The following is an 11,787-nucleotide window of genomic DNA, read 5'->3' as shown; positions in this document are numbered from 1 at the left end:
CCAGCCATATAACCAGGCGACCATTTCAAGTCCCCCACTTCTCCCTGAGGACCGACCACATTCAAAGGCAAAAAAAACCCTCGCCCTTTATTAGCGTCACTACCACGGCTGTTATTGCGGGTGGGTACGTGCCCTGAAAATGTGTATGACGGTTTCAAAAGACCAATAGGAATTTATATTTTAAATTCTGTTCTCCGTAGGGTGACCAGATGTCCTGATTTTATAGGGACAGTCCTGATTTTTGGATCTTTTTTCTTATATAGGATCCTATTCCCCCCCCCCCCCCACCCTCTGTCCTGATTTTTCACACGGGTCACCCTAGTTCTCCGGGAAAAAGGGAACAAACTGAAGAAGGGGGAGGGGGGGATCCCAGCGTGCGAACCAGCCGGGAGCGGCCCGTCCCCTGTGACCCCGGCCCGGCCTGGAGGGGGAAAGGGAGACTCGGGTTTGCACAGGCCGGGCCGGGCCCCGTGGCCCCGGGGGCGCGGCCTGGCAGCGGGGCGGGCGCAGGGCGCAGCGTTCAGGGCTTCGCTCCCCTCGCCCTCGCCATCCCTGACCCCGCCCCGCCCCCTCGGCTCGGGCGGGGAGGCGGGGCCGAGCCCCCGCCCCGCCCCCTCCCCGCGCCGCCGGCCAATGGGCGGCCAGGCGGGCGGCCACGTGAGGCGGGGCAAGGTTCGCAAGCGGGCAACATGTGAATGAGAGGCGGCGAGCGCGATTTAAAGGTGCTGGCGGCGCCCGGCGAGAGCCCCGCGCGCTCCGACCCAGCACCCGGCCCGCGCGGCAGCGGCTCCAGCAGCGGCGGCTCCAGCGGCGGCTCAGCGGGGCCCCAGGCGCCGGCGAGGGGATGCCCCCGCTGCCCCCCAGCAGCAGCACCGGAGTGGCCCCGGCGCCCCCCCTGGCCTGACTCCGGCTCTGCCCTGCACCCGCCGGAGCCGGGACCGCCAGGCGCCTCCTGGATCCGGCCGGGGCACTGGCCGCCTGCTCCTGCCTCTCCGCTCCGCCGGCTCCGGTCCCCAGCAGCTCTATGAGCGCCGCTTTCCAGCCCTCCCTCAGGATGATGCAGCGCCCCTTGGGAAGCAGCACGGCCTTCAGCATCGACTCGCTCATAGGCAGCCCGCCCCAGCCCAGCCCGGGCCACTTCGTCTACACCGGCTACCCCATGTTCATGCCCTACCGGCCGGTGGTGCTGCCGCCGCCGCCCCCGCCCCCGCCGGCCTCGCTGCAGCCCGCCCTGCCGCCCTCCCACCCCCACCACCAGATCCCCAGCCTGCCCACCGGCTTCTGCTCCAGCCTGGCCCAGGGGATGGCTCTCACCTCCACGCTCATGGCCACGCTGCCCGGCAGCTTCTCCGCTTCCCCGCAGCACCAGGAGGCGGCCCGCAAGTTCGCCCCCCAAGCTCTCCAGGGCAACTTCGACAAAGGCGAAGGGATCCAGCCGGAGACCGACGAGGGGAAATCCTTCCTGGGCAAGGAGAGCGCCCTGCTGTCCTTCGCCGCCGCAGAAGCCGTGCAGGCGTCCCTGGGTGAGTGGCTACACCACGCTTCTGGGCGCGCAGTTCGAGCAAGTGTCTTCCTCCCTTTCAGCGAAGCCAGGGTGGGAGGAAGGGTTATTGTCAGGCAGATTTTTTTTTTTTTGGTGCGTGTCCCCATCTATGCCATAACCCTGTAAATTTCACAAACGTAGCAATTCCATTCCCTTGAGAGAGGTGATCTCCAGATATTTTTCGGCTGGAAAATAAACCCCTCTCCGCCCCCCCCCAACTTAAATCCTGGGGGAGGTGATGAGTCCCCCACGTTATTTCCAAAGGAATGCGCTCGACGAGGGTGGATGAGATAACACTGCAAAACGCAACCTTATCAAACTGAAAACTTAAAATCGTCACACGTAATGACTAAATTCTGTCTAATCGCTATTTAGAACAGCGCTGGCTGTGCTGCAGGAGGCCAGTTTGATCTTACAGTTGATTTTAAGCGTGTTTTTTAAAAAAATCGCACGCAGGAAAGTGTCTCATCTCTGAAATATTGAATCATCCCATGGAAAAAATGTGTTTTCCAAAGGGAACTAATCTCGGTTTAAACCCCGTCTATCCATTGTTCACAGTGCTATCCAAAGAGGAGAAGTTTTAAGTACTTCCCAAACAAATTTAGTTTCCTTTTCTCCGTTTTATTTTTGAGAGGTAAAGGACCCGTCCTCCGTTTTCCTCCCATTGTTACAAAAATATTGGCAAGTGAAATATACACGGCTCCCGGTAGGTACCTGCAGAGAACTGGCTCTTCAATCTTGTGTTGTGACACAAGGTAACATTTCATTAAATCGGTTTGGTGCGGGGCTATGGGGGATGAGATTCCAACGAGAACATACCGGCCAGTGAAGAAGTGTTGAAACGGGCAGTGTGAAATTCAGTCTAAAGGAAGCAGCTACATGTCCCGAAATGTTACTTTGTGTCTGCCAAGATCGGGGTTCTCTTTCCTCCCTATGAGCCCGTTTGCTTTCTTCAAACTCCACTAGAGCTCCCTCCCGTAGATAAATACAGGGACATAAATCGAGGAGGATTTAATTCAGCAGATGCTGGAAAAATGTGCTGGGAAGCTAGACAGCTGCAGAGCTAACCGTGCAAAATGTAACGCAATGCCTTTGGTTCCCTTTCAGTAGGGGCTGTCCGGGCTCAGGCCAAGGATGATTCCAAAGCGGAAGACGATTCTAAAGGCAAAGAGGAAAGTTTCTCGATGGACAGCGACCTAGACTATAGCTCTGATGACAACATCACAAGCCAAGCCGCCCATAAAGAAGAGGACTCTGGCAACGCACTAGAAGAAAACACCCAGAGCACAAATAACTCCAACACCACCACGTCCACTGGCAAAAACAGGCGGAGGAGAACAGCCTTTACCAGCGAGCAGCTGCTCGAGTTGGAAAAGGAATTTCATTGCAAAAAGTACCTGTCCCTGACAGAGAGATCCCAGATCGCTCATGCCCTCAAACTCAGTGAAGTGCAGGTCAAAATATGGTTCCAGAACAGAAGAGCCAAGTGGAAAAGGGTGAAAGCCGGCAATGCCAACTCGAAGACAGGAGAACCCTCCAGAAACCCCAAGATCGTGGTACCCATCCCAGTCCATGTCAGCAGATTTGCCATCAGAAGTCAGCACCAGCAGCTGGAACAAGCCAGACCCTGATACATTTCCACTATCCCTTCCCCCTCCCCATCCAAAAGTTTTGATCAATGTTTCCCAATCGGGTTAAAAAAACAAACACAAACTTTAATCTGAACCTTTCGACATATCAAGTAAAGCAAGAATCTATTACTAAGAGGCTTAAAACTGTGTTTTGTTTTGGAGCGGGAATATCAAACCCTTGAAGAGACATAATAAATATTTATTATACTGTCCTACTTTGTATATAAAGTGCTGGATCTCAGCTGCTGTGTTTTGACTCTTACGGGACCAAATAACCAGTAACATGAATTCTTACATTCCAGAAGAAAACCACCAACAACAAACTGCAATGCATATTCCTCATCTTTTGAGTCTTGGGGTTTTTTTAAATCATTTTGAAAGGTAAAAATGAAACAAAACTAAGAGGTTTGTTTTCCCCTTTTTGGGTTGGCTGAGTGGCAGACATTTGGGTGAATTATTTTCATTATTATTATTTTGCCTGGCTTTCTGTCGATTTGGTTGCATATTCTACTAAGCCATGTTTGAAAAGCACGATCCTCTCTGTTGTGTTTAATTTATTTCAATGTAGCTTTTTCCTGATAAGTTATGAAATTTAAAAAGAAACTCAGTCTTGTGAATAAACAAAATCAAAAAGAAAAAGAAAAAAAAAGGCCAACCGCCTTCTGTACAGAATTTCTTGTGTGAGAGTGGGAGCATTTTCCCTCCTAGGACAGTATCATTTTGAGTCTGGGTCAGGTTTATTGTCAATAGGAAATATTTAGCAAAATAGCTAAAGTTTAACTAGGAGGGAAGGCAAAGCTTGCCCCACCCCCCACAGCTGATGGCTGAGTTTAGGGAAGCGAATTTCTTCTATAATAAATTGTAAACAAAACCCTGCTGAAAAGGATGTTATAGAAACAGGGTGGCATTGCAGAACCTAGTCCAGGAGGGAGCTGACCAGAAGGGAAGGCGGTAGCCAGGCCTGTGATTCTAGGTACCTTGAATTGAAAAGGATCAGACAGGTCTTCTGCCCCTTCCGTAAATATCCAACACACCCCCATGCACCACACCACCTGGAGCTTTAAAACCAGCCAGTGCTGAAAGGTCTGTAAATGAACGGTTCTGATGTTACTCCTGCTCCAGTCCTGGGCAGGGTTACGGTGGAGTGTCAGACAATGAGAGAGATGCAGGCACTTTACTCTTGCAAGTGGGACTGACTCTTTGTATTGTTATCTGACCCGCCGCGCTGTATCTGATTAACGCTCTAGGAAATTAACAGGGCCAAATCCGTATCTATTCGCTGCCTACGATCTGTCCGGTTAGGAAGAAGAAAAACTGCAACCCCGCAAAGTTGTCAGAACGGTGGAGGGTCTTTAGTGATATTTAAAAGCAAATCCCCCTATTCCCCCCCCCCAAGTTGTCATGATGCCACACTAATTGGTATGTGCACCATGCAATGATCTGCAAGGACATGACAAAAATGACAGCATTCCGCTGAAAGCTCGGCCAAAATAAACCCATCGCAATGGGGATTTTTTCTTTTCCACATGATCATGGGATTAGGAGACCAGAACTCGTTTCTGCCTGGTTATTAAACATATACTTGATCGTCCACTTCCTCCCTCCCTCCCCCCACCGAAAGCTTGTTTGCTAACAAAAAGACTTTGATTATTAACAATCAGTGAACGCAAAATACCACCTTTCCTCCCACAGCTATTTAAACAAAAGCATTGTCTCTATAACTCACCTATAACGCATCTACCGTGGGTATCAGGGACAGAGGCGACCTATAAATAGAAAGACAGGAATTAAAAGCGTTAATTTGCGAAATAAAATGAAAAACAACCCCAAAAAAGCAGCCAGCTCCTAACAGGCCATTACGGAGAGCTGCAAGGAGCAATTTGCTATGCAGATAGCGCTGAGACTTCCAGTTTAAGCGTCAGTGAGTAAATCAAATGGTCCAGAAGATCAATACCAATATTGACATAATTTATATCAGTTGCACTTCATCGTTTTTTTTTAAATGCTGGGGTATAAATTGCATTAGAACGGTCTGGAAACGAAGCTTTGTCAGGACACCGCGTCTTGTGAGTGGTTTCCCTTCGAAACTGCCCTCAAAATATTCCAAGTAAGTAGCCTGATCAACATCGATTCCCCCCACCCTTTGCACGACTGACTATGTTATTTATAATGACTGATAAACGGCCTAGACGGATTAAGAGAGAAAGCCAGGAGAGGGTCCTGAATAGCTAGCCTACATTTGAATCATGGCCACTGAAAGGACAAGGCCAAATATTTCGGCACTCGCAGATAATGACCGGTCCTTTAAAAAAAAAAATCTATTGATACAGAGGCTTTGACACGAATCAAGCCTCATAGAAAACAATGTATAGCCACAGAGGCATTGAAGGAATAAAGTCTGACTGTGAGTGGTGTCTCACATGGAGGTGGGTTGTTTTAGGGGAATCAGGTGCAGAAGGAAAGTAATTGCTAGCAGGTACCTGTGCTCATTAGGCGAGGGGCTGGTGTGGGGCTTCTATGTGTGTGGCCATATATAAAACCCACGCGCTGTCCCCATAGAGTTGTCAAAGACAGACTTCCTGGCACCCCCAGATCAAGCAGAGAAATGTAGGCGCTGACTACACCCCCTGCAGAAGTCAAAAGAAAGCCTGGGGAATATCCAAATGCGTAGCCCCATGACAAACCCTACATTTTCAGTATATACCATGATCTCTATGTATTTTTTTAAGCGATGCCAGAAGCACTACAGCGCAATCTTTATCCTGCAAAGGGAAGCGCAGGCAGTTATGGGGCTACCGTTTGTCCCTTCTTAGAAGACCCTGAAAATAGCAGCTCAAGTCACTTAAGAAGTTTTCCAGCCGTCCTTAGCTGGGAGGAATGCGAGAATGACGCGAGCGCTTCGGATTGGGGTCAGTTACTCCGCTCCAGAGCTGGGAGGGGTTCATTTTAGGAAAGAACAGATGTTCTCTACCCCTTTTCCGCCACGGGGGCTGGGAGGGGAGAGACACACGCGACCGTAAATACAAGAAAAGGAAGCAGCTGCCAAACGCTTAGCAAAGTTACTTACTAATCAAGTTTTTTTTCCCCTCACCCAAATAAAATAGCTGCAAAGTATGAGAGAGAGAAAGGGAGATCCAGGGCTTGAGGTGCCCTGAAGTGGAAACAGGGACAGAAGAAAAGAAGATAAACAAGTGAGGGGGGTTGATAGCTGTCATCATCACCACTATCATGGCTTTCATTTGGCTGCCTAATGAGTCAGATCACAGGCAGAGAGAAAAATTGTCAATCGCCCAGGCTCTAATGAATTTTTTTGCAAATTGTAATCAAGCCAGGCCGTCTCAGCTCGCTGATTAATGAGACCCAGGAGGCTTGGCCAGCACCTCAGCTTTTTATTCCATCCCGTCCTCCCTGCACTAAATTAACAGCAACTTGTCTGAGCTTCAAATTAACTCCCAATGATTAATTCTGATGGGGGGGCCTGAAGAATCGCTCGTCCTAATAGGCACTGGCCTGTGATGCTGTTTGAAATTAATACACTTCCCCTTTGGCTGCCTGCTTTAATCCAAGGTTGGGCTTTGACATCACTATATTTGTTGTTACAATAAATTCCAGCTACATCTGCAGCTCAAACAATTACAACGCCTCTGTCACCGAACAGAAACCTGGGCCCGAGCTGCACCAGTCCGAAGTTGGGAGTTTTCTCCGAGCCACTCGCAGCTCATCGGGCCCTCATATTTGACACTTTATTATAAAATAATTTCCCCAAAAAGTAAAATTTACCACTAATGCTCATACACACAATCCCTCTAATTTCTTGGTACGAGGCGATTCTATTAGATCAGATTCATTCATTTTAAATACACTCCTGGTATTTATAATCATCTCATTAGGAAAACAGGGGGCGGGGATTATTTTGGTAGAAAATACTCCACACACACAAACCAAAGCTCTGAGAAGAGACTGGCTTTGTATTTTTGCCACGCTAGACCTGTGCTTAGCTGACAAGCAGACTGCGTTTAAACTTAGCAACTTTCCTTGCACGGATGTCAGGGACGCAGGAGGAAGGGCTAACCGGCGAGCCATCATTTCCAAAGGACAGGCACTAACATTGTCCCAGTGCGCAGGAAGGGCTGTGGGGTGGGTCTGCTACCGCTCGAATCCTTGGGGCCAAGTTGGGTTTGATACTCCCCTGCCCGCGTACACACCACAGCTATGTCTTTACTCCTTGAGCCCGCAGGTTTGGATTTTTTATTACTATTAACATGACCTCTCCTCTCTCCTTGGGGGTGATCTCTAGGTTCCCCACTGACTGCGTTTCCCACTTGTGTTTTTATAGCTTTGATGATGATCATTACATGTTGTATTATTGTAAACTCATCATGCTATTCCCTATATTGCATGCAATTTACCACTACACATATGTCTCTGGGGCAAACACATCTGTTCTAAGAAGCCGAGACACCTCCCCCCCTCCGAAGGGTCAGCCCTCTCTTCCATCTTGTTTCTGTTTGTATTGACTTAATTGGTTTAATTATTTCAGCTGTGATTGGCAATACTCAGCATTGTACCTTTTTAACTGCCCCAGGGGTCTGCCAGTGATCTCTGTCAGAAGGATGCAGATTGCTTAGCCATCCTGCAATTTACAAAAGTCCCTTTGTGCTGCAGACTCGAGATAAAAGTAGAACTGTTCGCTTTCCATTGGGAACGCGGGATGAATTTATTATCCCAGACCCCAGCAAAGGCGGGGTGGGAGGGGAGATTATGCTTTCGCAATTAATTTACTATTATCGGTCGCCGATTCTCTTCTCAGACCGGGAGTGGGGGTGGAAGTAACCCGATTGGCCTTCACCGGACAACGCAATCGGTTGGAGATTTGAAAGATCGTTTGCAAATAATCGCGTGGTTAAGCCGGTGGCCAAACAGAAAGGTTGGAGCAGCACCTGAAACCCACGCGGAGCAACAGCACGTAAGGGCCAAAAACAGAAGTAAAACTGAACCATTCTTCTGCCTTTTCCCGAGAACGAGCAGTTTGAAAGTGATCATCGATTTCTTAGGGGGACAATGTCCTTTAAATAAAAAAGATTAATCTTATTGCAATGTGACCATTACTTTATATCGATTAAAAAAAACCCACCTGAAAATATCAAAAATCCTCCCCTGGGGCTAAGCTAATATTATAGTGAGGACTATTTCGAGAGAAAGTTTGTGGCTCTGCATGCGGACTGAGTAATTTGGTCAGACAGCAGTCTCTGAACTGAAGAGAGAGGACACATGGCATTGCATTTAAGAATAAGAACTGGTGTGACTATATATCCGCGTTTTTTAAACGCCCGGCGAACAGTGACCGGCTAGCGAGATCTGGACCAAGCCACGCTTACGTATTTCTGCGCTGCGATGTAGCCAAACATCGCCGGCGAGATCAATCTTCATAATTCGGCCCTTCTGGTGCAAACACGAGAAATATGAGCAGGGTAACGGAACATGAATGCAAATCACACTGTCACCGTAATAAAGTACCTGAAACACTGACACACAAAAGCAACACCATATGTATGGAGACAACCTGTATGAATTATAAATTACATCATAAAAATTGATTGCCTATTTCACCCGTTCAGAAACACACACACACACAAATCGGTGTTGACTTCCACCTCGCTCTCTCTTGCTAAAGGTCACGGTGCCTTCCGGTGTCGGGGATCGCATCCGTGTTGCAAAGCCAATTTTTTGGCATGGGCCAGGGCCAGGGAGACGCAGCCTTAGTGGTTTGCCAAAGTCCCGGCCATCTGGGGGTGGCCTCTGATTACATGCGAGCACACAACTTTCTGACTGAGTTCTCGACCCTCCTACTCCCCATCTCTCAGACTCAGGTAATTTAGGCACAAACCGCCTTCCCTCAAACCCGCGAGTGACACCTGGACTGGACCAAGGGACCTTAACTTCCAAGCCACAAGCCCAGGTGCCCTCCCCAAATGTCACTGCAGCCTGCACCGTCCGCCACCGCCCTCTGCTGGCCAGCTCTAGAGGCAGCGGCATTGGCCATGGCGCTGCTTGCAGGGCCTGCAGCTGGGGGGGCGAGGCGCCAGAGACGCTGCCCTGTGCAGGGGCTCACTGGGGGTGGAGGCGGCCATCTGCCAGCTGTCACCGAGTCAGTGGCCCCCTTAGGCACCGCTAGCGGAAGTTGCGGCTGTGACAGTCCCAGCGCACCCCTTGCATAGGTGCTGGCATCATCTTCCTACCCTGGGAGAAAGTGTCAGCCAGGACCACCCCTGGATGTGACAAGGGGGGGGGGGATCACAGACAGAATCTAAATCCGGACTCTGTTGCATAACAGACAGGCCCATTCGGGAGCCCCACGAGCACGACACCCCCACCCCACTCTAGAACAGCTGGCTCCGGCATACGCAGCAATGGAGCCAACGGATTGTTTCCCAAATGCCCAGATTGCAGCTCTTCATTTAACCCGGTGCTAGGCTCCCAGCTGCGCGCCACAGTTTGCAGCAGCTCTTCCCACCCTCGCGCGCTTACAAAAGCAAAAGTGTCGCTTGGGTGGTTGCTTGTTCCGCTCTACCTTGTGCAGCGCAGGCAGCACGCAGTCATGTCTATTAGTGCCTGCCCAGAAACACCCGTGAATCCCGCACTCGCACCAGCCCACGCGAGGACTTCAGGAATTTCAGTTTGTGAGACCAGAGAGCCCTGGGATTTGCACTGGTTTCAGATCCTTGGCTGCTACGGTGAATGCAGCCCCCTCCCCCCCCCCCCGGTGGCTAGTTGCTTCTTGAGCAGACAGTGGCTATTTGTGTTTGGGCTCTGAGGAAACTCACGTGGCGCTATCATTCAAGGGCAGGAGAAGTGTAACAAATAAGGGTGATAGATTCTCACCAAGCAGCGAGATGTTTGCACGTCCTCCCCTCCCTGCACAGATCTCAGCACCTGTAAGAAGAGCCTCGGGGCAAACAGAGAGAGAGTAAAAAACCACCACCGAATTTAGGAGGGAGGCACATGCTTTCGTTTTGATCCGGCCATTCAGAATGTTTCCCTCTGATCTTCCTTAATTCAAGGATTCTCTGTTCTCTCTGGCTTGCTTCCCCACTCAATAGTGCATGTACTCCTGGTGTCTGCTGCAGAGGGACCCAAATCCTGCCCCTCTCGGAAAATTACCGGCCTTCCCACAAGCGCAGCCCGGCCCTGGGAAAAGAGGAAGGGCCATGCAAAGGCATTAGAGAACCGAGTCTGCATGGCCCTCGGTTGCTCTTTTTTCCTGCTGAGCCTCGGCCATAGAGCGAACTCTAATCTATTTATTTCAAGCCACTTCATCCACTCTCCTGCTTTTGTCATGGCACCAGCCCCTGGCTTTGTGGTATGACCGCTGATCTTTCTAAAGCCCCTTCCCCTCTAGTTCGGGGTCTCCTTGGCTGCCTGAATTACAATAGATAAAACAGGATTACACGGACCTGATCCTATTAAACTCTGCCAATCGATCTGCAGTGACCTCCCTTCAGCTTGCTCTGCAAACTTACTTAACTTTTCTCTGGTGATTTACTCTCTCACCCCCCAGCACTGGGACCGAACTTAGCCAAAGCGTCAGCAGGACAAGGTGTATTTTCGAGTTGGGTCTCACATGGAGTTTTGATGATTCCAAGGCAGTTCTGAGCCACGTGTCTCTTAAGTCTCTCTCCCCTCCTCCTCCCCCCGTTTGCCTTCAATTCTATAGCACAGAGGAGGAAGCAGCAGCGCTGTTATTTAACCAGCCCTGCTCCGCTGATTTCAGTGGAGGCACCCCAGGTAACGCTGTAGTGAATCAGGCCAAGGGTACCGGCGATAGCCATACACAGAGAACTGCATTTGCCCAGGGATCCTGCTGCATGTGCACCAGTTAAGGAGTCACAGAGTTTTGCACATTTCTGGAGACGCACAGGATCAAAGGGCCCAAAAAAACCCCAAACCCACAGTTCCCAGGACCCATGGAGGTGCAACTGCAGTCCCTGAAAACGTTGCCGTTTTTATCTTGGAAACTGGGAGCAGCGGAGGACAGAGATGAAGATCCTGATGCTGCTTTCATCAAACTGAGGGACAAAACTCCCACTGATTTAAATGGGAACAGGATCTGCCCTCATTGTTATTGTTTGGGTCACAAGAGCAACCCAGCTCAGGGTCATGTTGTGCTGGGCTGTAAATTCTGTGGGGCTGGAATTCTCTTACTTGTCTTAGGACAGATAAAGTGTGGAGGAAACAAGGCGTTATCATCCCCATTTAACTGACAGAGAATTGAGGCAGAGAAAGGCTAAGTGCCTTGACCAAGGTCACGCAATCTGTGGCAGAGCTGAGAACCAAACCCACAGCCAAAGCCCTGTGAAATAGATGGAAAAGCTCTCACCGACTTGGGATCAGCCCTCTTTGTCTACAGGAAATGTCAGAAGTACAAAATGTATTTGCATCAAATGAGTGTCGGTTTAATGATATTTCTTTAGCTTTGGATAAACAGACTAAACTTCCAATTACATTCTCCGTTGCTAGTGGAAGCGTCACATTCCATTCATGATAGGACACACCACCATTTGTGAAGGAACGGATGTTTGGAATTAGTCCCTGCATTCCAAGGGGGGAAATGAT

The 11,787-nt window shown here is 49.8% G+C and overlaps 1 protein-coding gene and 2 long non-coding RNA genes across 4 annotated transcripts; 2 read left to right on the top strand and 1 right to left on the bottom strand.

The window, feature by feature from the left end:
- The first annotated feature begins 710 nt into the window (after positions 1 to 710).
- On the top strand, positions 711 to 4,571 carry GBX2 (gastrulation brain homeobox 2). 2 transcript variants are annotated; one of them, XM_039493666.1, is made up of 2 exons: positions 711 to 1,523; positions 2,654 to 4,571. In XM_039493666.1, the coding sequence occupies exons 1-2, from the start codon at positions 1,025 to 1,027 to the stop codon at positions 3,172 to 3,174; spliced, it is 1,020 nt and encodes a 339-aa protein (XP_039349600.1). In that variant the 5' UTR covers positions 711 to 1,024; the 3' UTR covers positions 3,175 to 4,571. The 2 variants fall into 2 exon arrangements, with proteins under 2 accessions (XP_039349600.1, XP_039349599.1); XM_039493665.1 differs by having other exon boundaries at positions 716 to 1,523; positions 2,651 to 4,571.
- On the bottom strand, positions 1,447 to 5,537 carry LOC120374277. The gene is made up of 3 exons (XR_005585972.1): positions 5,412 to 5,537; positions 4,901 to 4,940; positions 1,447 to 1,577 (listed from the first exon to the last, which is right to left on the bottom strand). It is a non-coding gene; the product is annotated as an uncharacterized LOC120374277 (long non-coding RNA).
- On the top strand, positions 5,346 to 8,303 carry LOC120374278. The gene is made up of 2 exons (XR_005585973.1): positions 5,346 to 6,083; positions 7,985 to 8,303. It is a non-coding gene; the product is annotated as an uncharacterized LOC120374278 (long non-coding RNA).
- Positions 8,304 to 11,787: the final 3,484 nt, after the last annotated feature.

The sequence above is a fragment of the Mauremys reevesii genome, linkage group 11 (assembly GCF_016161935.1).
Source record: "Mauremys reevesii isolate NIE-2019 linkage group 11, ASM1616193v1, whole genome shotgun sequence".
NCBI classification, from domain to species: domain Eukaryota; kingdom Metazoa; phylum Chordata; order Testudines; family Geoemydidae; genus Mauremys; species Mauremys reevesii.
The sequence above is the reverse complement of the archived record's forward strand: the minus strand, read 5'-3'. Positions and strand labels throughout refer to the sequence as shown.